The 25,259-nt window shown below is 39.1% G+C and overlaps 3 protein-coding genes across 7 annotated transcripts; 2 read left to right on the top strand and 1 right to left on the bottom strand.

Annotated features, from left to right (window-relative positions):
• Window positions 1-971: 971 nt before the first annotated feature.
• Window positions 972-8,900, top strand: dnajc11a (DnaJ (Hsp40) homolog, subfamily C, member 11a). Its single transcript, XM_051424832.1, has 16 exons — window positions 972-1,096; window positions 2,096-2,225; window positions 2,360-2,433; window positions 3,589-3,690; window positions 3,812-3,940; window positions 4,326-4,448; window positions 4,603-4,676; window positions 4,786-4,975; window positions 5,088-5,173; window positions 5,387-5,503; window positions 5,930-6,085; window positions 6,214-6,283; window positions 6,542-6,599; window positions 7,647-7,789; window positions 7,994-8,123; window positions 8,453-8,900. The coding sequence occupies exons 1-16, from the start codon at window positions 1,025-1,027 to the stop codon at window positions 8,476-8,478; spliced, it is 1,680 nt and encodes a 559-aa protein (XP_051280792.1). The 5' UTR covers window positions 972-1,024; the 3' UTR covers window positions 8,479-8,900.
• Window positions 8,901-10,014: 1,114 nt separating this feature from the next.
• On the top strand, window positions 10,015-19,589 carry LOC127377121 (F-box only protein 6). Of its 3 annotated transcripts, none has more exons than XM_051424761.1 (6): window positions 10,015-10,387; window positions 16,160-16,409; window positions 16,498-16,612; window positions 16,709-16,804; window positions 17,445-17,580; window positions 17,672-19,589. In XM_051424761.1, exons 1-6 carry the CDS (start codon window positions 10,289-10,291, stop codon window positions 17,816-17,818), a joined length of 843 nt encoding a protein of 280 aa, XP_051280721.1. In that variant the 5' UTR covers window positions 10,015-10,288; the 3' UTR covers window positions 17,819-19,589. The 3 variants fall into 3 exon arrangements, with proteins under 3 accessions (XP_051280721.1, XP_051280720.1, XP_051280719.1); XM_051424760.1 differs by lacking the exons at window positions 16,160-16,409; window positions 16,498-16,612; window positions 16,709-16,804; window positions 17,445-17,580; window positions 17,672-19,589 and adding exons at window positions 10,700-10,949; window positions 11,064-11,178; window positions 11,279-11,374; window positions 11,951-12,086; window positions 12,168-13,571 and having other exon boundaries at window positions 10,016-10,387; XM_051424759.1 differs by lacking the exon at window positions 10,015-10,387 and adding an exon at window positions 15,086-15,748.
• LOC127377124 (cell division control protein 42 homolog) lies at window positions 18,583-23,314 on the bottom strand. 3 transcript variants are annotated; one of them, XM_051424766.1, is made up of 6 exons: window positions 23,185-23,314; window positions 22,554-22,697; window positions 22,368-22,440; window positions 22,158-22,267; window positions 21,011-21,208; window positions 18,583-20,137 (listed from the first exon to the last, which is right to left on the bottom strand). In XM_051424766.1, exons 2-6 carry the CDS (start codon window positions 22,656-22,658, stop codon window positions 20,048-20,050), a joined length of 576 nt encoding a protein of 191 aa, XP_051280726.1. In that variant the 5' UTR covers window positions 22,659-22,697; window positions 23,185-23,314; the 3' UTR covers window positions 18,583-20,047. The 3 variants fall into 3 exon arrangements, with proteins under 3 accessions (XP_051280726.1, XP_051280725.1, XP_051280727.1); XM_051424765.1 differs by having other exon boundaries at window positions 22,554-22,694; window positions 23,185-23,308; XM_051424767.1 differs by having other exon boundaries at window positions 18,583-20,843; window positions 22,554-22,694; window positions 23,185-23,308.
• Between the last annotated feature and the right edge of the window lie 1,945 nt (window positions 23,315-25,259).

Raw genomic sequence — 25,259 nt, forward strand, 5'->3', positions numbered from 1 at the left:
ACACGTCTAACTGATTTCAAGCAGTTGCACCATGATGCTGAAAGCTGCGGGGATTTTCTCGGAGATGTGGATCAAACCTCTTATATGCGCACATTATGGGCTGGTGGTGGAGCCCATCTAAACAGTTCTGTCAGGTCCTGGAGGGGAGGAGGTGGGGGGGTCGATGTGAGAAACAGATTTGAAGACCACTGCCAACACAGTTACTTTAAGTTATTCCACTATGCTGTCAAGGTTTTCAACTTGGTCAGTTACGGAGGCTTGACAATGGAAGCCCGTGGCCACGCTAAATGACTACAGGCAATCTAATTACACATCATTGTGCTTAATAGACGTTGCTCTTGGCACTCGCGTCGACTACAGCACTTAAGGACAGCCTTCACCTTATATTAACAGGATGGTGGCCGTCAGTGCTGAAATGCAGTTTGAGCTGGGGGTGCTGAAAGGACAGCTCCTCTGCATCCAACCGCTCCCGCGCCTTGTACAGTCAACTGCTTGCTGGTATTGCAAAGAAAGTAATACTAAACTAATGAAAGAGCTTAATGTGGCGAAGTGATTGTATCCCCCCTTGCCTTAATTGTTCCTAGGTGGATAGGATGCAGACAAAGTACCATTAGAAGTAGGCATACATGTACATAAAGTGTTATTTTTTTATTGCGCCTAGAATGTATATTTAATACTGTTATTTGCAACATAATATCAATAGTAATAGTATATTAATGTTTTAAGGAATTTAAAATGAAAATGATTGTTGGTTGCAGGATGAAAATAAGCACTTATATACTACTTACAAAACACATCGCATACATTTAGCGTATCTCCAGCGCCATCCCTCATAAAGACCATTAAAAATTCAACTTAAATTTAAAAATGGAAAGCACACGTTAATGAAAAAAAAAAGCCATGTGAATACAGTTGCTGTTGTTTTTTTTTTGTCATTCATCCCCAACGCTAGGAGGCGACAGAGTGCGCGGTGGAGTCTTTGAGCGACGTAAATGACACAAAGAAGACATGACCGGGAACAAACATGGCGTCTGCCTTGGACGATGATGAGACCCTTAATGATGATTATTATTCCCTGCTTAATGTCAGAAGAGAGGTAAATATACCGCTGTCGTGTGGATAGTTGTTTGTGCGGCTGCGCGTAGTACCCATGCGGTGAGCTTCCTCCGGTTGATATTGAACGGTGAGCCGTATAATCACATGTAACGTCAGCTAGGTGGCTAGCTTGTGACCCTCGACATTGGTTTGTGTGCTGTGACTCTTCGGCTGGGTACTTTACGAGACACACAACAGGTTGTCGGGGTTACAACTTTAACCCAACAAGGGGCTGTCGGTCGAGGAAGTGAAATAAAGACTCTGGTGTTTCTGCGGTAATATGGGAGCTCATATTAACAAACTGACAGATAATTTCAGTTTCATAATGATATCTTTTGACTCTGGTCGGTGCTAACTAGCTAATGCTACACCTATACTTCAGCACTTCATAATGAAACAGTTGATCAGGTTACAGTAATGTGTGCGGAGCCGACGCTTTCGGTTTATTCTACTCGGATTAGATTATAGAGAACATTATGTCGATATGCAAATGACTTTTTACAAAACAAAATCAACTTGTGGCAAAGGGACATTCTGTTCTCCAGAGCGACTCAACATGCTGCAGTGGAAAAGTTCTTATAAATAGATTATTCTTTAAATTGGTGAGCATGGGAAGGTAGAATATGGAGGGGGGGGGGATGTGTTTACATGACAAACTTTAATTCAGGAATAGATTAATAAATGTTTGAGTCTTTGTCTCTATGTCAGTGATTTAAAAAGTGAAAGTAGTTGGCTTAAAATAGACTAGTTTAGAGGAATGTGAATGCTTAATTTTAACCGTAATAATTATAGTAATAGGCTCTGTTAGAATCTGAATTGAAGCAACAACAGCTAGTTTCTAGTGAGACTATAGTGTCATAAGTAATCTCAACCCTGCATGGCCTTTCAGCGGGGTTGGAAGACTTTATGTAGTTCAAACACGTGTTGGATTATCAGTTAAGTTGATAGCAGTGGAGTTTCTCCGCAAGTCTTCTCTTTCACATTCATTGCTGTGTTTCAGGCAACACAGGATGAGCTGAAGGCGGCATACAGACGATTATGCATGCTGTATCACCCAGACAAACACCGGGACCCTGAATTAAAAACTCAAGCAGAACAGCTTTTTAACCTCGTACACGAAGCTTATGAAGGTAAGAAACGTTTTCAGCTACACATAAAGTTGATGTTGAGTTGAATATGTTTTGGTCTGCATTACAGTATTTGGTAACACAAAACAAACTATTGTGATTTTTAATATTATTGGTGGTTGTCCATGTCTTTCTAGTGCTTAGTGACCCACAGGCACGAGCTATCTACGATATCTATGGCAAGCGAGGGCTCGATGTTGAAGGATGGGAGGTGAGTCCGTTAGTGTCAGTAGTGGCAATTATTCCTAAACAAGCCACCACACGAATTTAGAAACAATGGGCACAGTGTCAATAATAATAATAATAATAATAATAATAATAATAATAATAATAAAAATGACATGTAATGGCAGTCAAGGTCACCTTACAGCATATAATGCATAGATACAATCAGAAACAATCAGTTTGTGTTGACTGACAGTCCAATATTTTCTTAACCATAAAACATACTATGACGTACAGACGGAAGACTTGAATTGTGAATTTATTACCCAATATGTTCTTTAAAATATTGTACTGTTAGCCAAGAGCAAACATAGCAATGGAAGTCCATCAAAATTAAAATACATCACACAATTCTTGTACAGTACACTGTGCTTTATTCACCTCACCAAATGTTATTTTGCTTCAGCAGGGTGGTGAGGGTAGCGTGTTTTACATTTGCATCCATGGATGCTTGTTTTTCAATAAAATATATATATATATATATATATATATACTTCCCTTTGGACACATTTACTTTATATATATTTTTATATATACCGTTTAAGTTTGTCAACCTTTAACAAAAACTGTTTTTTAGTTAGAAGAGGAAGTTTCCTTTAGACAGAAATAAAGACTTTCAGCTATATGTCTATTTTGACCATGCTGATTGTTGACTTGCATAACAAATCAGTTTTACACTTGATATTTATTATGTTTTTGTTTTTTTAATGCCTGCAGTGTGCCAATGGAAACACAAGAAGAGCAACAAAAGAAATGACGTATATAAAATATGTTTTCAGTTTTGTTCAGCCTTTAGAACCTTTAGAGCCTTGACTTGAGAATAAGTTAAATTATGGAACAATACACAACTAATCTTCAATTATCAACCAAACTTTACATAAGGATACATGTTTGGCATTGCAGTCCCATGGCATAACAAGACTTTCCTGTCCTATATGACATTGCCTCATTTAACCTCCTTGAAATAGTTCATTGATGGTTGACAGCACAAAATACGACACTTAGAAATATTTTTGCTGGAGAAACTTATGGGAGCATGAAATTCTGGCAAAATTTCTTCTACAGTAACTCTTTATCTGCCACCTGTGAAGCAGCCAATCCACCGCTTGCTTTGAATTCAAGTCATATCTTCTTACTCCAGGTGGTGGAAAGAAAAAGAACCCCGGCAGAGATTCGAGAAGAGTATGAGCGTCTTCAGAAAGAGCGAGAGGAGAGAAGGCTTCAGCAAAGGACCAACCCAAAGGTATGTTCAGGGGAAGATAACAACCCTCACATTAAACTATCTGTAATGTAAAGAGCCTCTTGTGCTTATTAAATACATCATTAATTAACACAGTATTAAATCCCCACTCTGTTATTTGCAGGGAACGATTAGTGTGGGTATTGATGCCACGGACCTCTTTGACCGGTATGAGGAGGACTATGAGGATGTGGTTGGAGGGGGTGTCCCACATGTGGAAATCAACAAGATGCACATATCACAATCCATAGAGGTAATGGATTGCTCTGGATTCAACATGAGTTTTTAAAGGTCCAGTATGTAACATTTAAGGATCTTAAGGAATATAATGTTCATAGATGTATTCATTAGTGTATAATCGCCTGAGATTAAGAATCGTTATGTTTTTGTTACCTTAGAATGAGCCGTTTTTATCTTTACATGCTGTTGGCCTCCTTTCGGTGGAGGCTACCATGTTGAACCACAGTGTTTCTACAGTAGCCCAGAATGGACTAACCAAACTCTGGCTCTAGATCTGCAACTACACCGCTAGATACCATTAACTCCTACATACTGGACATTAAGTGGCATTTACTATAATATTGTTTTGGAGCAAATTCTTATGGGAGGACAAAATCGTTTTATGTATTCTACTGCAGGCTCCTCTTACCTCAAAAGACACAGCTGTTTTGTCTGGCTCCTTGACAACCCACAATGGAAATGGAGGGGGCACCATTAACTTGGCGTTGAGAAGAGTCACCTCAGCTAAGGGGTGGGGAGAGGTATGCTGCATTCTCACTGGGCACCACACATTCTCATTTTGTAATGTATACTATAAAAAGCACACCTTCTTTCTCTGCCTCTCTTTATTATAAATCACCTTTCTGCCTGTGTGGTACAACAAGCACTAACATTTTAATATCTGCATGTACACAGATAGAGCTTGGTGCTGGAGACACCCATGGACCTCTGTTTGGAATGAAGATATTCCGAAACTTGACGCCACGATGGTATGTTTTAAAGTGCAAGAGAAAAGAAATCATTTTTTTTTTTTTTTTTTTTTTTTTTTTTTTACTACCACATGAACAATTGAGTGACTTTTTTTCTTTTTTGCCTCAGCTTTGTGACAGCTCAATGCGGGCTTCAGTTTTCATCCCGAGGTGTGCGTCCGGGGGTCACCACAGTGCTGGCCCGTCACCTAGACAAGAACACTATGGGCTATCTCCAGTGGCGCTGGGGGATCCAGTCCTCTATGAACACCAGCGTAGTCAGGGACACAAAGAGCACTCACTTCACCTTCGCAATGCAGGTTAGCAGCCAGCAGTTATACTTAATTTTAATCTTAGGCAAGACACAAGTAAATGATTAGTTGCTTGTCAGTGTTGTGCCAAAATTATCATTTACTTTTTTGGTCTCTGCAGCTTGGCATTCCTCACACTTTTGTGATGATGAGCTACCAGTACAAGTTCCAGGATGACGACCAGACAAAGATCAAGGGCTCAGTAAAGTATGTTGTCAAAGTGCACTTTTTCTTATTTAGAGAACGCGATCATAAATTCATATTAAGACCCCTGTTGTATGTCATTACTTTTTAGTGGCATTCTGTTTGTACAGCAAATCAAATTTCTATCAGTTTAAGTATGCATCGTTAGTAGTTTTTGTTCAAACACTGACAGCTCAAATTCAAGCAAGAGGTAGTAACTTTGTCTTTATGTTACAGATCAGGTTTCTTTGGGACTGTGGTAGAGTATGGTGCTGAGAGGAAGATCAGTCGACACAGTGTCCTGGGGGCCACCGTCAGCGTGGGAGTACCCCAAGGTGTCTCCCTCAAGATCAAGTAAGTGCAGCTCTTTGCTCCAGTTTCCTGTTCGGTGTAGGTTTCAGAGGGTTTTCCTCACAGTGTTCGTTGGTTGGCTCAGATCCCACAGGAATCAAGATCATGACGTCAGCCAGTCAAATTAATTTTTGTGCTGGGGGTGCATCTTTGAGGATGTAGACACAGGATTGGAACCCACTGAGAGGCTTTTTGTGATATGAGTTTAAAAGATTAAGCATTTCTATTTAGACTGTGGCACATATATTTTACTGTGTCTCTCAGGTCTCTCAGCTGATAGCTTAGAGAATACTTTAATTATTTTTGACTGTCTGAAGTGCTGTCTGAAAATGTTGCCATTTTCAGACAGCATTTCCCACCTATATTATACAGACTAACCAATTCATCAGTTTGTCGCCATCAAGAATGAAACCAACTTTTTATTTGCAGGCTAAACAGAGCCAGCCAGACGTATTTCTTCCCTATTCACCTGACCGACCAACTCCTGCCTAGTGCTGTATTTTATGCGACAGTTGGACCACTGGTTTTCTACCTCGCCATCCAGCAGCTTGTTATTCGGCCCTACGTGCGGGCCCAGAAGGAAGAGTAAGAAACATTCACTTTAAGTTGTTTGTTTCATGCAAAAAAATTAATTGGATATGGCACCGCATGTATTACTATGGCCAGATTTTATGAGCTCATTTAATTTCTCCATTTGTCTTTGAACTCAACAGAGACCTGGAGAAGCAGCGGGAGAGCTCAGCCTCTAATATAGCCAAGAAGAAACAGGAAGCAGAGGCTGCTGTGAGTATTTTACAGGCTTACATGTAAGCACAATCCTACATTGTGGCTCAGCATTAGATAAGAGATGACAGGTATTGTGGGTGACTGTCAAGAAATATTACAAGTCCCACACCAGACAGACGAAAGGGCTAAGATGGGATTAGATAAGATGCAAAGTCTTAATGAAATTCATCAGTATAATCCATATGATGTGAAATCTCATTGTTTGTGTCTGTCTTCTTCCTGTCCTCTGTGTGCCCTTTTTTTGTCTCTCTAAAGGTCTTGCTCATGCAGGAGTCCGTGCGCAGGATTATTGAAGCTGAGGAGTCTAGAATGGGTAAGATCAGTAATATTTTAGAGAGGAGCTTATCCTGGGAATAATGTTTTTTAAGCAGGTTGTGAAACTATTTCGTTCTCTTACATTTACAGTTTTTCTCACATTTTAGGTGAAATGTGTTTGTGGTGCCTGGTTGAATGTTGCAAACTTCAAAGTGTAAAATCTGAGATACAGGGCATGATTTCACTATATGAAACACAACTTATCTGCTTTTAGCAACAACAAAAAAACACGCACATACATGACTTTAGTGATTATCTTGAAATGACTGAAACCTGAAAGGACTGAACACCTGGCAAAGGTGAGACCAGTGTGTGATCCTTTCCATTGTAGCAACAGGAAATGTTGGATAGTACTAGATACTGTGATTTTGTGGAGATATGGATAGTTTTTTTAAACAGGGTTAAAACTGTTCGGAGAAGTAGAGTTCAGTGGATTTTTTATTGACCTTCCAGCTTCTGTTTTGACTAGTGATAATTGCCGCTTTTTAGTTTGCTTTTGATAAGAACGCTAACAAAAAGCTCTCAGCAGAGATAGTATAATCTTTCACTGGGGGAGTTTGTCAAGTGATAATTGGCTTATGACATCTGTCACTGTAGAGGTTGCTTTGATTTTAGTATCATCAGAGGTCCCCTAGACTTTGCACTTGTAAAGTAACAGTTAATAGCAGTGTCTGTGTGAGTGTAATGACAGACACACAGCTGCTCTTCTTTATTCAGTGGCCAGTCTATGAAATGGTTACGGTATTGTTTATGCAGCTTGCAATTAAAATTAATTGTGCCGTCTTTTTGTTATATACTTACAAAAGGATTTTAACAGGTCTCAAAAATTCCGCTGGTTATGTTATAAAATATGTGGCTGAAACTACTGGCAAGATTTGAGTTATTCTATAGTGAAAGAGATTAGTGGTTTTGGACTTTTAATATCAGTTACTCTTTTTTGTTACTGTTTTGTCTGTCAACCTTGGATTTATAAAAATTGTCCATTTACATAACATAACATTTCCAATTAATATACATTATCCTTGCTGCTGTTTCAATAAATCAGGTCTCATCATCCTCAACGCCTGGTACGGCAAGTTTGTGACAGACAACAGTAGAAAACACGAGAGGGCAAAGGTCATTGATGTTACTGTGCCACTGCAGTGTCTGGTGAAAGACTCTAAACTCATCCTCACTGAGGCCATAAAGGTAAGTACAGTAATGTAATGTAAAAAAAAATTATTATATGCATTAATACAGTAGATAGTATTTGTAGAGCACTGTGTAAAACATTCATATATAGTACATATAGTGGTTAAAAATCTATCAAAGCGTTACAAACTGATGTCCTCAACTTGCCGTATGATGATTCAGTCTGCTTCTGGTGCGTGACCTTTTATGTTGTCTTTCCAGTCAGGACTCCCTGGCTTCTACGATCCCTGTGTGGGGGAGGAGAAGAGCCTGAAGGTGCTGTATCAGTTCCGCGGAGTCATGCATCAAGTCCTGTCAGGAGACACAGAACCACTCAGGATACCAAAGCAATGTGAGTCCCATGTAGCATACAGCGCAGTGACTCTGTGGCAACTGTGACGCAGTTTCACCCCCATTACTGTAGCATTTAGCAACTTCAGTGCAGGTCTAACAATTTGGTAGATTGAATACTCTCTTGAACTGTCTAACCCGCCCTTGTTTCAGATGTTAGTGACAGCAGGGGGAATTTTCTTGAACCCTAAGCCTTTGTAGAAGTATTTGATGCAACATATCTTAAAATATTTGATCTCCACTCAAAGAATGTCTCCTAAAATCCACTGAGCTATATTATCTGCCAGCAGTGTTATTTCTGACTCCTTTGTTCTTGTTTCGACTGTACAGCTCACAGGATTGACGCAGACACATAGGAGCTCCTCCGCTGACCAAAAAGACTCATCTCTCAGCTGTTTGACAGAAGATGGATAAACCTGTTTTTAGAGACATGGATTGAAGTCCTTGTTACTCAGAAATCGTGCATTTACCCTTTTGTCTTTATATTCATTTAAATATGCAGAGCGGAATAAAAGCATCACAGACTGGATTGATGATAATTCAGTATCCATGGACAGGGTTGTGGCCTGCTTGAAATTCTAATGTGACACCAAAATCAATGGCTACCATCGTGTTTCCCAGGTCTTCTAACCTCCTTGGTATCCATTTATTTTTGGTATGGCTTGTAATTTATGATCGAGTTCTATGTACTGTATTGTACACAAACTGCAGTGCCTATGATTGAAGACATGAATGCACCTCTGTTTATTTGCCATATTATTAAAATAAGTCTCTCTCATGTTGCTAACCATTTTGGTACTTTTAAAAAAAAAAAAAAAAAAAAAAAAGAAAAAGGTTGTGTATTTTTTGTATTGCCTGATGACATGTTTTTGATACTACTGAAATGTGTGAGATCAAACTAGAAAACAGCTGCTGATGCACAAAGAGCTCATAAAAGGGAAATAAGGGAATATCAATTAGTAACAAAGGTGACACTGCACAGCTTCAAATTACGTTCATCATGGGGAAAGTGCATATGGGAAGTGTTGTGATTGGATAGAGTTTAGAAAGAGAGTTTATCACTGCATTTTAAATCGGTTTTGCGTGTCTTCAGTTGATGACTGCATGCACCCTTAACACTCTGTCATACAAGCTGTGTTTAGTCTGTTATACTGCAGCTCTTCTCCCTATGATCCTTTTTCTTGATCTGGGTGAGATGTTCATGAAGCTTCCCTCCCTTCACTTGTTTGCCAGTTAGTGTGCTATAAATAGAAAGGAGTGGATTAACTGAAAGCACCGCAAGACCAAAGATTGTTTTACTCCCTGTGAAAAATGCAACCCAGCTTTTTCAAGAAACATAAAGAGGGCAGACGTAATGCTTCCTGAAACCCAAAATGGCATATTAACCCATCTTCAAATTGAGTTTGACAATCACTTACCAATATGTATTTATGAGGGGGGGGTTTGGGATAGCTGAATGATATGGTTTGATGATTGATTGTACCCGATGATTAATCAAACTAGATGTCCAATAGAACTCAAAAGTCTTACGTGTTTTAAGAAGCTATGCATCAGGGGAACAATACATTTGCTTTACCAGAAGGCTTGAGACGACATTTGTCACAGTAATGACTAACAGTAGATGGAAGAAATGACTGTGCTCCACTGTTTACTATGTCCCCTTATACTGTAATTACTCAAGGAGGAAATGTGGTTTTGAATACCAGCGGTGTATGTATATTCCCTATATTACTTTGATTTTAACAAACATAAGTCTGAATGTTGGATTTTATGGGGGAAACTAATATAACTCGTAGCGTAATTAAATACTTTTGGCAGGGAGTAAAAAAGTAATACATTTTGTGAGTAACTAGCCCAACAGTGGGTGGAGTGACTTGGCAACAGGAAGGGGAATTTGTTACCGAAAGCGAAAGTAACTGTCTCGGTATGTCCCTGAGCTGGATCACCCTGGAAGATAAGGTTTTAATGTAACATTCCTCGCGTGCCTCTAAACTTACTCCAAACCGCACTTCCGTGTTGTTGTTTGTTGTTGTTGTTGTTGTTGTTTTATTTCCGGATAATAACGGTGGCCGTTCAGACCTACGTGGCATTGTGGCTGTTTTAAGTTATATTTGGCTTCATATTAGTGCCTGTAAAGGCGTCTGTTAGCCGGCGTATGTCTCAGACATGAAGAGGACCGCTGAAGCTATGGGTACAACTCACAGCACTGATTCCTCCAAAGGACGCGGTCTGACATTCCCGTCAACCTCGGATTCACAGGAAGATGTAAGTGTTTTAAATGGTTTCAGTTGGACTCTTGTGTCGTACGTTTACTTAACTTTAGACTAAATATAATATTTCGGTCGATATTGGCCAGATTTATCGGTATCGGTGTATTCCACGTGGCAATATGAAATATGTTTTCTGGTATGGTGTCATTGCTGTGTTTATCCAGCAGAGAGTGCGCTGTTATTTACACTACAAGCAACAACTTCTGAGCTGAAATCATTAACAGTATTTTGTATGTGGATTGGATTTCAAAACTAAACTTATTATCCAGAGTTTTGAGCTCATCTTTGTCCTCTTTGTTCTTGTCAGCTGTTACCTGTCCCTCTGGACATCGTGGAGGAGATCTTCCTTAATCTTCCTCCCTATCTGGTGGTTTGTGTTTGTCGGTTAGTGTGCCATCAGTGGAAAAAAGTGGCCGACAGTGAATCTTTCTGGAAAGAGAGGTGCAGAAGAGAAGGATATGGCCTCAGTAATGCTTCAAAAAAAACTGAAGACTGGAGGTTGTTTTACTTCCTGTGCAAGAACAGAAGAAATCTTCTCAAGAATCCAAGAGCAGAAGGTAAGAAGCCACAGAGCGAATTTTACTCAACATTTGGTGCGATTAAGGCCATCAGTTTCCTGAAGTACGCTACAATATCATTTCTCTCACCCTTTTCTTTTGTTTTTTTTATAGAAGACATGAATGGCTGGCAGATCATGGAGAATGGTGGGGATAGATGGGCAGTAAACGGAATCAGAGTGCCACATCCAGATGAGGCAGTCCAGAAAAACTTTATTACCTCTTTTGGGTGAGTAGTCACCAAGAGAGGTTTACAAAACAATGGCCATTTCATTTCGTACATTCATATTCATGTGAAGTAGTAGCTAAACATTTTCTGTTTTGTGCAGAATGTGCAAGAAGTCACAGCTGATCAGTTTGGAGAAGGAAGGTTATAACCCATCATTTATGGATCAATTCCAGCCCACCATCAGAATATCTGATTGGTAAGAAAAACTACTGATTATTGTTGATAAAAGGATAATTCAGTGAGAAAACCCATCAAGTTAATTGCTGAGATTTTGGAGATTTGTTAAAAATAGGTTTTAAACACAGGTTTTAAACACACACCCATATAGCCAAACTTATCTGGAAGAGAAAATAAAGAGTTAATAGGAAAATTAATTACCGTATATAATGTAAATATCCATAACAGCTTACATTCTGGCTTCCTGTTTCAGCTTCCACTTGTTGGCTTGTTTACAACGTGTCTGATCATTTGACTAATGTTTTTTACATTTCACTGTTACAATGTCACCCTGTTAACAAATGTCAAGTGTTATTATAACTGATAAGTAATGGTAATGGTAAATGCGGTATAATCTCTGTTATGCTTAACAAAACAGAAACACTTGAATAATTAAAACTTTTATGAGCTTTTTAAAGAACTGTTTTCAAAATGATTTATCAAAATTTCATCTAAAACATTAAACCAGTTCCACATTGAATACTCTGTAGAGCTAAATTAAATCACTTACTAAGCGTTAGTACATGATTGGGTGTCTCTGTGTGTGTTATACTAGGTATGCACAAAGAACGGATTGCGGCTGTTTATATGAGATCCATGTAGAGTTGCTGAATCAAAGGAAGAGGCCTCTCCAGGTGTTTGCTCCTGAAGTTGTTTACTTAAAGCAGTGGACTGAAGAGACATGGTATCAGGTATGAACAAAGCACGAGTCATTTATTATTATGATGTTCAGAGGAGGTACAGAGCCCAAGGACAACTCTACTGTTTTTCAGATGACCCATGTATTCCAGAACTATGGACCAGGAGTGAGATACATCCGTTTTACCCACGGAGGCAAGGACACACAGTTCTGGAAAGGATGGTATGGAATTCGTATTACCGACAGCTGCGTTGAGATATGTCCAGCAGTGGACACATAGTTCTTTGGAATTCATCTAATGCCTGCTTCCTGCCTTTGCCAGAACTTGAACCACTTTTTATGAGCTGGTGTGAAGCATTTAGTGGTAATATTGCAACCAATTGACACACCTTGATTTAACCAAGTGTTTGGTTTGTTCATTCTGGGCTACTGTAGAAACATGGCAGTTGAACATGGTGGACCCAGCTCCCTCTGTAGATAAAAACCAATAGAGCCTCCTAAATGTTACACACTTTGCCTTATGTCTGCAGTTCTTTAACATGTAAAAACAATGTTTCTGTATCTGTTAAACAATAAATATGTGTATTCTTCATGAAATGTTACATTCACTCAATTTACTCTTCAGTGTTGTTGAATGAAAGTGTATACAAACCGGTTTGTATACACTTTATTCTTGTAATCAAGTATTTTACCAACATACTTTATTTGAAGTTACAGCACACTACTGCCTTAACAGAGGTGAGTGTGATTACATCAGTGAGCTGAGATAATCCACTCACCTTGCACTGCTCCCACAAGCCTTCCCCACACCTCTCTCCTGTGCAAACCACACCCACCAGCCTCCAAAATGTTACACACTTTACCTTAAGTCTGCAGTTCTTTAACATGTAAAAACAATGTTTCTGTATCTGTTAAACGATAAATACGTGTATTCTTCATGAAATGTTACATTCACTCTACTCTTCAGTGAGGTTGAATGACAACCGGTCATAAGAATTGTTACAACAGTATGTCTCATACATTATCCTTTTTAAAAAAAATTTTTATATACCTTTCTTCTAAGTTCCTGTCTGATGTCTGTTTCCCTCTTCTCTTTGTTCATTAAAAGGTGGATGAATAATAACATAAGTCATATGAAGGCATCAGGTGAACAGTGAAGTACTATATGACCTAATTGGGAATCAAATCCTTCTCCTCAAAATAATGTCACAGTCTGTTTGCATTGCTACTCTGTACCACTCAGTGATGTTTAAGGTACAATGAAGAAAATTAGTATTTTCTTTGAGTGTTTTTGTCATAACATCTGTTCCATTTAAAATCATTTAGGTTTTGTATTAATCAGTCCTGTCTGCTCTGGTATTTTATACTCTATTTGTATACACTTTATTCTTGTAATCAAGTCTTTTACCAACATACTTTTTTTGAAGTTACGGTACCGATTCATTGTGATTCTGCATTGTTGTACTGTTTTATCAGAAGTATATGAAAGTATAACTTTAATGTCAGAATAAATAAAAATCAAAGACTCCCAAACTAATTTTATTTTAGCCTCAGCTTCTTTACATCTCAGTATCATTAATGTATACATTTTAATGAGCTGGTTTTTTTAATTTATATTTACAAATCACCTTCACACCCAACCAGACAGAAATACAAAACAGTACTAATTATTGTATTCAAAAGTCCAAAAACAGGATCTCAAAGTGAGTGTAAAGTGCTTACAGCACACACACAGCAGTTAAAGGCACATTATGCAAGATTTTTACCTTAATATAACAGCTTCAAAGTCATTTCGATGGTAAACAAACTCGTAGTATAGCGAATTATCCCGATAGCAAAGAAGGAGAGGGACGCCGTTGGCAGAACCAGCAATGCAAGTCTGAAAGGTGGCGTCCCGCCAAATCTCGCGAGAATCATGAATTGCTTTACGGCACGATGTCACATACATCAGTGACATAAGAAGCAGCCTCAATGGAAGACACTAGCAGGCATTCACTCAGACGTTACCTGGTCAGTAGACATCTTCGGAGTCTATCTTTGCCTGTTCGATGTCCGATGCTTCCATCCTACCGAACATGTACAGGCCTTGAGTGCAGAGACGCAGAGCCGTATATAGAGACGGCTCTGGTGAGTGGTATTTACGAAAGTTAACATTAAATACAAGCAGCGACTCTAGGGGTAGCTGTTTGACAAAACCGGAAAACTGCATAGCATGCCTTTAATACAAACTGTGCTGGCTGGCATTCATTATCTTTTACTTGTCAACTAATGTCTGTCACAACTGACTGAGAAAACTGTGTGCTTGAACTCCTTAAAGTACTTACTCGAATATACAAAAACAAAATTTGTGATACGTTGTTTAAAATGTCAAATTTCAGACATTTCCTGTAACACTACGTTTACAGATGATTCACACCATCCTTGCATTCCCAAATAAGTTCAGGTCATACTAAAAAAAAAACCAAAAACGATAAGATGTTGCTTCATGGATCTCTCATAGGGGAAATTCAAATTTGCACAGCAGTGCAGGGAAAGTAGTGCAAAGAGTGAAGAAAGAGAATAAAACAATACAGCACAATATCCTGTAACAGTTATCAATTCCAGTTATCCATATGGACCATATTCACTATATATTTGTATTTGTATTTTATTATATTTGCTGTTTGTACTACATTTTCCCTGTTCTAACTTCAATTACTCGTATGGGGAATCAAGAGAGGAATATCTTATCTTAAAATAAAGATATATACACTATATGCAATACAGTAGAATATGGTAAGTCTGTGTATCTATATAAGTAGTAGTAGTAACTATAAAAACTATATATATATATGAGTATAATAAATATAGTATATGTGTTTCAAATCTATACTGTTTTATTTCAACGGGTACATCTCAACAAACCCCCACATTCTCAATATCCCCCCCAGCTGACTCTTTTAAAGGATCTTTAGGGTTGACACATAGGCTACCGGAAGTTTTCTTTAAGGAATGGCCTGAGGGTTCGCTACTTCCCTCCGGCGTATACCGAAATCCCGCTCTGGTGGGCGGAGTCAGCAGCAAACTGACAGACCGTCGCTGGGGATGGGAGTACGTGAGTCGCCGCTGTTTATTATGGCAACCGAGTGTGCTGCGTTATTTCCTCGACTTGCTCCGTCGGCGTCTCTTGCGTCCAGCTCGAGTATCCTGGGATGAATAACGAGCGCAACCGTGGGCAACAGATAGCTAGCGGTGTCCTCTGCAAAGTATGACCCATCAGATGGCGTATAAAAGAGGTCAAACCGAAAGTGACGCTGGTCATTTTGCTAAATTTAGGATTATAGGAGACGTTAGTGTTGTGGCTACTTTTACTTCACCTCACGTATTAAATGTCTTCACCTAGAAGAAGCACTTCCGCGTTGTGTGTTATCGGTTCTCGGTTATAAATAACTGCATACCGTGTGTGTGTTTGTGTGTGTGTGTGTGTGTGTGTGTGTGTGTGTGTGGCGTTTTTTTTAGCTACATTTAAGCGGTTACACACGTATTAATCTTTCGCTAAGGTCGAGAGGAGATTGTAGGTGCTTGTGAAGAAGCACTACAACAAAACACTATCCTGGGTCTGTGCAAGGCATGAAGAGGAAAGCTAAAGCTATGGGTACAACTCAGAGCTCAGATTCAACCTCAAGACGGAGTGACAGTGCGGGGACGGACCCCTCAACGTCGGGACAGGTAGAAGTAAGTGTTTGACACTGCTGACAGAGCTGCACCTGGCTGCAGTAGAAAGTAAAAGTGACTGGATTACAACCATACCACCGTTTCATGTGTCTGTAAATGTACTAATATACAGGCTGTTTGGTTATAAACTTTATCTGACTTTATGAGTTTGTTATGTTTCATGTTTGAAGCATGAATGACTCACTTTCACCTTAGAAGGGAGACAATAACATAAATCCCTCAAAGTAAAAAAAGAGCTGTTTAATTCTATCACTTTTTGTTTGTGTAATCCTGATATAAAATCCTGATGTAGGTTAGTTTAGATAATGTGATTGTGGAAACAGCAGGGTGCATTAGTCCAAAGTCGGTGTTTGTCTGAAAACTTCTTATCCAGAGTTTTAAGCTTATCTTTGTCCTCTCTGTTCTTGTCAGCTGTTACCTGTCCCTCTGGACATCGTGGAGGAGATCTTCCTAAATCTTCCTTACCACCAGGTGGTTTGTATTTGTCGGTTAGTGTGCCATCAGTGGAAAGAAGTGGCCGACAGTGAATCTTTCTGGAAAGAGAGGTGCAGAAGAGAAGGATATCGCCTCCGTGACCCTTTCAAAATCCCCGAAGACTGGAGGTTGTTTTATTTCCTGTGCAAGCAAAGAAGAAATCTGCTCAAGAATCCAAGAGCAGAAGGTAAGAAGCCGCAGAGCTTGTAACTCACACTTTATCAGTCAGTCATTATTACCACATCATTTCTCTATCAACCCTCTTCGTTGTATAGATGAAATGAACAACTGGCACATATTGGAGAATGGTGGTGATAACTGGAAAATAGAGGACCTTATGACGCCACATCCAAATGAGACAGTCAAGAAAAACTTTGTGACCTCTTACGGGTGAGTACTAACCATCAGTGGTTGGGGAAACACATGGCTACTATTAGATATACTACATTTCTATTATGTAGTCGCTAAAACTCTGTTTTTCTGCAGAATGTGCAAGAAGATGCAGCTGATTGATTTGGGGATGGAAGGTTACAACCAATCGTTTATGGATCAATTCCAGCCAGACATCAGAATTTCTGATTGGTGAGAAGAACACATACTCTCATGACTCTTCCTAAACTGATGTAGAGCTCGCCAATCTTCATTTGCGTCCTGTGTGTGTGTGTGTGTGTGTGTGTGTGTGTGTGTGTACAAACAGTTATTACATGTAAGCAAATAATAACAAAACATGAGCTCGGAGGGGCTACCTTTCAGAAATGGTTCCAGAAAGATTGATCAAAATTTAAAAAATAGATAATAATGAACATACAAAGCTCATGTAAGTCCCAATAAATACCATGTAAAACTGGGGGCAAATGAAGATACACATGCTTAATAAAATGGCGTAGCTTTTTTACTATTACAGACAGTACTTCATTCAACTATAAATGAAGGAGGCCACTGTTTGTCCTCAGTTACAGCTCTAGCTTTTGTTTTTTTATACTGTGGAATGAGACACTGTGTGATTTTACAGTAAAAATAAACGTATTTACTATTCCCACAGCACAGAACATATGTTTGTCCCTGGGGATTAACGTAAGATTCAAATTAAATCTCGATTAAAAGAAATATCCAAAACATATTGATGAAAACTTACAGGAATGTGTTTCTTCTGCCACTGTAATTTAAACCGAGTTGCTGGTACCTGATCCACGTGCCCGTGCTTGTGCCTTTGTTACATTAGGTATGCACCACGATGGGATTGTGGCAGTGAGTACAAGATCCATGTAGCGCTGCTGAATCAAAGAAAGAGACCCATCAAGGCGTTTTCCCCTGACACTATTTACTTTGAGCAGTGGAACGATCAGAAATGGAATCAGGTATGTACAGAGGCATTAATTAATACGATGAAGTTCAGAGGAGGTACAAAGCACAAGGACAACTGTAGACTTACTGATGTTTATTTTTCAGATAACCCATGTATTCAAGAACTATGGACCAGGAGTGAGATACATCCGTTTTACCCACGGAGGCAAGGACACACAGTTCTGGGCAGGATGGTATGGAATTCGTATTACCGACAGCTGCGTTGAGATATGTCCAGCGATGGACACGTAGTTCTTTGGGATTCATCTAATGCCTGCTTCCTGCCTTTGCCAGAACTTGCAAAATTGCACAGTCTTGTTTGCCTTATCTATCTATCTATCCCTCATCCCTCTATCTGCAGCCATTTTACATGTTAAACAAATGTTTTTTCTTGGATCCTCATACACATACAGTATGTTTGCAGGGAGCTCATTTTAGTACCAAGGAGCCATTATGGTTCCCTGGGAACAGAGTTCAGTTTGAGAACAGCCATAATATCTTTCACCTTCGATATTAAACATTCCTTATTTTTAATCAAAACGTACACTTGAGCTTGAATTAAATTACCTGCTGTGTTTTCGTACACCAACTGTAATGGTAAGTGGTAGAAAAAGATGCCATATACATTATGTATACAGTATATAGGCTTCTCTGTGTATTCTTTAAGGTGGGGTGATTATAATGTGTAAGTTATATGAAGGAATCAGTTCTGACATCCATGATAAGGCCGGAATGAATGCTACATGGCCTTGGAAAAGAAAATTCAAAAAGATGATCTCTCAGCTCACAAGGGAATCTGTCTATGAATGCTATTGTAATACTACAGCATTACTGTTTGACAACCCAGCCTAAATATAATATTCTTTGCACTGTTATGTAATGTGTAAATTATGATGCTAAAGAATTGTAAAACTGTTTTTTGTTGCAGAATGTTTTATTTTGGATTTCCTCGCACCACGTCATCTTTTTAAAAGTTTGTAACCTGTATTTACATAACCATCAAGTCAGACAACATGTAGTATTTGAAATTAGGTTTATTCGTGTTAATACTGGTTACATTGTGATGCAAGATACAGTACAAATTTGATGTCAAATTGAATAAAAGAAACTAATTTTCTTAACATTTTCCTGGTTACTTTCAGTTTCATCTGGGATCTCTGCATCGCAGTATCAGTAATGCACACATTGTATTCAGTCAATAAGTTATGAGTTATTTTCACTGTATTTATAAATTCAAGCCCATCATTCAGGCATGGACATAGCAAAAGACAAATGCAAATAGTGCTAGTTCAGTCACTCAGAAATATTCACAGGGTCTCAAACAATGTATTCTAGGAACCGTCACAATGACTTCATGATGCTGCAGCGTAGCAGCAAGTATCTTCAGTTTACAAAATTCAGTTTATTAACCTGGGGTTATCAGCTGAAACACTCCTACAAAGTTTAAACATTGCAACTTTTGATACGCATTCATCACCTTCTTGTGACCTCACTTATGTAACAAAATTAATGACTGGCAAACTTTTGTGCTCCAACTCCTCACGTGTCGTTACTTAAATTGACAATGACTATTTCTGATACGCGACTTCCAAAAGGAGTGTAAACATTGTACTTAAAACTCAAATTCCCACTACTGCGTCGGCTTCTGTGGAGCTCTACTCTGACAAATGTCAATTTATTGAAGTCTTCTTTTGGCAAACTAGAACTATGGTGGATCATAGCCTAGAAATGTCATTTTATGTCAAATATTACTTGGATCTGCCCGGAGGCTATGTTAACATTGAAAAGGAAATAATGTAAAAATACAGCTAGCTTCTATCGGAAAAGTATGTCTGGAAAAGAAAATATTTGAGTTCTATGACTTAAGCAGGATTGATATAGCTAGACACTCCACCAGTAATGGAAGAATGACACAGTGTCAACCAAATGCAGTTTTGTGCTCCGGGGTTGAACATATAGATGATACAAATGATAAACTTAAGGTAATTACATGAAAAGTAAAAAAAAAAAAAAAAAAAAAAAACATATTTAGGACATAACACATAATTTGAGCATCTCACTAACTCATCATTTTCAGCTTGTTGATGTTTCACAAGGCAGTCGATTAAACAGTTCTATTAATTAACATATCACTTCATAGTCCGTTATTCTGGAACACTTGTGCACAATGAACTCTAAACATAATGTGGTAAAAACTGCAACGTCATCCAACAATTTCACCTACAGTCTGTTGATGTATTAAGTCGAGCGTTCACGTCATGTAAGACGATTTCAATTGCATCCAATCATCACAAACGGCATCAAATGTTGCTCAATCTTAAAATTGCATTCAACACATTGGATATGTATTCAGGTTAAGTCAGTCAGAAGGCAAATATTTCATGATACTTCAACTTATGTTGGAATGTGCTTGAGCAGCAAACCTCTTCAGTACTGTTAACCTAGATATGGAAACTGTTGTGGAGAAGGCTGCGACGAAACTTAGAGCAGAACACATTTACGCCTTTTCTTAGGTTCAGGAGGCTCCAGGGCAGCCAGTATTGCCTCATCAAACACATTCTTTAATCCTTTCTGTGGAAATAAAATATTAATATTCAAAACAGGGCTGTGTTCCAAATACAAATTAACATTTTCAAAGAACTAATTGCAAAAAAAAAAAAAAAGGCTGAGTAGAAATGGAGCAGGGCGATCAAAATTTTTCCTTTATTCAAATAACATTATACAAGACTCTCCTCATGATCAACTTGTCTGAGTAAAGACAAAAAGCCCATGGAAATGTTTGATGCTGCAGTAGAAAAAAATGTTATTACTGTCTAAGACAGAATGTAGCATAAATATTCTTTGTAGGTTACAGCTGATGCTGAAGAGCTCAATACTGAGATAATAACAGAATGTCAATTTAAAAAACAAAAACAAACTCAGTCATGTACAGTTACACAGACTTGCACACAAGTTGCTGACAGCAGAAGGAAGAATTAAAGATTGGCACTCTTGTCATATCAGGCAGCATGGATAATTGTGATTAGGCCAAGTTGAAAAGAAAGCACACATGAACAGAAGGAAAAAAAGTTAATGGGCACAAAGTTTTAAAGTTTAAAAGAGCGTTGTGGTTATTTTAGTGACAGACATTTCTTTACAATGAGTAAGCAGCAGACGATCGAGAGGCAAAGCAAGATGCAAGAAGACATCAGAACAAACAGCATTTTCTCTTTCTTTGAGTTTCAGGGGGCTCTAAAGCGGCTAAGATAGCCTCATCAAATACGTTCTTCAGTCCCCGCTACAGAAAGAGGAAAAGAAGGGAGAAAGACAGGCACACAACCCAGAGTTAGATGGAGTTTTTAGCTAAATGCTGTCAGCAAAATAACAGGCAAAATACTTCCACCCATGTTAGGAAACTGACATTTAAGCATGCTTGCCACACCAGTTTTAAATGGGAGGTCTTACCTGTGTTAGGGCTGAGCACTCAACATACTTGACTGCCTTAAGGTCGCGAGCAAGTTTTTCTGCTGTCTCGGGGGTGATGGGCTTCTGTTTGTTCTTAGCTAGCTTCTCCACTGTGGAGGGGTCATCACGCAGGTCGATCTGAGTGCCTACCAACAGGAATGGAGTCTTGGGACAGTGGTGAGTTATTTCAGGAACCCACTGGAGAAATACACAAAGACAAAAACACTCATTACCAAAAGACAGGTACACTCATCTATAATTTATGCTACATGCTATGAAGTCAATTCATGATGATGAAAAACTGATTGTTGTTGTTGATTGGTGGATAAGGAGAAGGGAGGTTACAGGTTTTTGATGGAGGATAAAAGGAAGGAAGGTATTTTCCTTTAGTATTAACCTTTTTTGTCTTGTGCCAGACTTGTTAAGGAACGTCTGCTCTTGCATATTTATATGAATTATTATTACTGTTATTATTTTGTTATGGTATATAATTTGGTCACAAAAAATAATTTGTATTTTGATCACATTTCTAACCACCATGTCCAGGACTTCCTATTTTTAGAGGGCCATTAAACAAAACAGGATCCACAGTTAGCCAGATATTTCAGAAATGTTCCACATCAGCATGTGTGACATATTCACAAACCTAACATTCATGGTTTTGTTTTACATATTTGAAACAGTATGGCAAGGCTGCACTTTATAGTTTTTATGTTTACGTGGCTTTTTGAAAGACTTCACACTTTTATTTAGACCATTATCTGTGACCGTAGGTTGAGAGATTGCCTGTTAAAAATGCCTTCCACGTTCAAATAGAAGTATCAAGGAGGAGAAATACTGAACAGTACATATTGCATTCAGAGTCAACACCCTGAAAAACATGTATCAGATGAACCATTATTTCAGTAGTTTGACAACAACCTATCTACAAAGTTTAATGTTATTTTAAAGAGTAGGTTGTCACTTTTGTTATTATTTTTCTTACTATACTTTGCTATACTACTTTATAATCCTCTAATCCCAGAGTAATACAGAGCAGAATATGATGGAGTATGCCATGAAGGCAGTTTAATTTCATATAGTTAGAAGTAGAGGGTGTTTGCAGGTGAGCAACTCCACTGCTTTCAGATAAACACTTTGTACTCACCTTTTCTTTAACATTCTCAAATGAGGAAGGTGAAACAACTGAGAAACAAACTAAGAAGACATCTGTCTGTGGGTAGCTTAGTGGTCGTAACCGGTCATAATCCTCCTGACCTATAGAGAGATCACAGTACAAATTAGCTTAGCCCTGTAACAACTTATCTGAATTCAATCTGGAGTGCAATTAAATTGAAAGAGTAAAACATAACCTTACCTGCTGTATCAAATAAGCCAAGGGTGTATGGTTCACCCCCAATCATTACAGTTACTGCATAGTTGTCAAAAACCTGTGTGAAAAGAATAAAGTGAATATCATGGCGTGAGTGCTTTACTTTCTTAACCAAAGTATGACTGTCTATCAGCATGCATCTGACTGTAAAACCACACCGGAGTTACTTACTGTTGGTACATATTCAGAGGGGAATTTGTTGGTGGTGTATGAGATCAATAGGCAGGTTTTTCCCACTGCTCCATCACCCACCACCACACATTTGATAGTCTGCATCTTTGTGCTTTCTGATTCTGCTGGCAATACCGCTGGCTGCTGAGAGAGATGATAATTAGGACAGTTAATATTTTAGATCGTATTAACATGAACACTTACACTGCTAATAACAGCTCTGATTAAGCATGGGGTCTAAGGGGAAAGGCTGTGTTTTGTGTCACACCCCATCACCACTACTGTCTAATAGGCTAACATTAGCTAACGACAACGTTATTCACTTGCTTATTCGCTCAATTACCTGGCTAACTACAATATGTGCGATTAAGCTAAAGGGTTAATCACCCAATATGACATTATCTACTTAAGTAAGGAAAATAAAAATGTGTTTGCGTGCATCGGTTGGCAAGCTACGCTAACGCAGCGCTAGCAATCACTAGACAATGCTAGCTAGCTTAGCAAGCGGCCGGCTAATACAGGCTCGTAAAACTAACGATGGCTTTGAGGCCGAAGCAGGAGACCAATGTTCAGACGTGTATTTGTTATCTAACGGCACACGGAGATGTCAGTAAATGTTTGAGTTACGTACCAATGTCCCTCCGTATCTCCTCTAGTTAACGTTAGCTATGTCTTTCGCCGGGCGTTGGCACCAGCGAGCAGCAACTTGCAACATTCAGAGCGGAGCTTCAAAGTCCCGATTCCCACTACGACTGTCAAGCTGGATAGAATAATCCCGGACGTCCCCTTCACAGTAAAACATTAGGCGTGCGTTGCGACATCCGACGCCATGTATTTTAAGAGATAGGTACTAAAGTAGATGTTAAAAATGTAAATATTGCATCTACAGTTGCTAGTTTGAGGTATTTTCCCCCTGTGTGTAGTTTTTGTAGATTTTATTCATACTTGTTATCTCTCTGTTCTTTTATTTTGAAGGATGTTTTTCTCTGGTAATGGTGGCTGGTCTTGACACCAGTTCCTGGAGAGGTTCCTGCAGCAGAAGTGGTGACATCACCTCCTAAATCCCTCCACCTTGCATCCTCACCTGAATCTGCTCTCACACAGTGCACGAGCAGGTAGAAGGCCATTCAGTATGTTAACAAAAAAGACTGATAGATGTACATCTGATAGATAGACAAGAGAAATTAAGTGATTGATGTTCTACCTGTGCTGGTCTTCAGAGGCCAATACATTAAACTCGTAGAATACAATACTATACACATACACACACAGGGTTCATGAACATGCACATGTGGAGAGATGGTGGAGTGATGGGCTTCCACCTATTAGCGCCACAGGAGCAGTTGGAGGTACAATACCTTGCGCAAGGTTACCTCGGCAGTGCCCAGGAGGTGAACTGGCAGCTATCCAGCTACCAGTCCACACTCCACACCGTGGTCTGTGCTGGACTTGCACCGGTCATCCTCTGGTTCCCAAGCCCAAGACTGCATGGGACTGGCATAAAGTGGGTGTGTCTGTAAAGGGGAGACTGGTCGGTTCCCATAGAACCTAATAGACCTTTTTCACAGCAACCACTTTGACATGAAATAGAAGCAGTACCGCAGGTGTTACCAATTTTAAACTAATTAAGGTTCTGTTTCATTCAGGTCAAAAATAGTCAGGGTGCTGCTGTTTTACATGTTGGCTCGCTGGAAAGGCTCTGCTATACTAAGAGCCTGTCCACACGAATACGCGGCCTCACCCAATACGATGTCGTTTCGAAAAAATCGTTTCCAGAAATATCTGCGTCCACACGGATCCACTGAAAATTACCCAAAACGCTGTAGTACATATGCCAGGCCTGTATGTGGCGATGTGACGCCGCCACACCAATACAGTAAAACCGGCAGAGAAGCCATGGAGCATGCAGTGTTTACAAACAAGTAGTAGTAGTCTGCCATTGTTGTTGTTGTTGTTGTTGTTGTTGTTGTTATGACGCGTCTAGCGGCGGCGGCTAATCCGTTTTTGCCGTCCAGACGACTCTGGGCAATCCAGCGTTTTCGGATTTTCCCACTCTGGGATCCGTTTTAAAAAAATACCGTTTTCACACCCTGAAAACGCCGTATCTGTCTGGACACGAGGCCGATACGATAAAGTATTTATCCGGATTCAAAAAACACGTATTCGTGTGGACGGCCCCTAAATGGAATGGAGGCTTAATTAGTAACATTGGTAACACCTGTCTCCACTATTCTATGTCAAAATGGCTGCTGTGAAAAAGGTCTGTTTTCATTCAGATATCTTCAGATAAGTGAGAAATTTTTTCCATTGCCAAAATTGAGCCTAATGTAACTTTGAAACGTTATTTACCCCCCTTCTTGACAAGCTAACTTGACATGGTTGGTACCAATGGTCTCTTAGTTTCATATGATACCATACTTCATAATAGCTTTAAAACCTGAGAGGACGTCTGCGTCCGGTGTGATCGTTCCTTCACCACTTTTCAACTTCATTATTTGTACATGTTTTGTCTTTTAAAAGCAGCACAAGAGTTGGGCCTTGATTTACATTTGGAGGGATTTTTATTCTGCATAGCTTTTAGATCTTTGGAGTGAGCCTACAACACTGACTGATCCTTTAAAACCCTCTAAACAGGTGGTTAAATGCAAAAGGAGGACCATCCCCTATGAATGTTCATATAAGATCTACAAATGAATTAAATAAAAG

The sequence above is a fragment of the Dicentrarchus labrax genome, unplaced genomic scaffold (assembly GCF_905237075.1).
Source record: "Dicentrarchus labrax unplaced genomic scaffold, dlabrax2021, whole genome shotgun sequence".
In the NCBI taxonomy this organism is placed as follows: Eukaryota; Metazoa; Chordata; class Actinopteri; family Moronidae; genus Dicentrarchus; species Dicentrarchus labrax.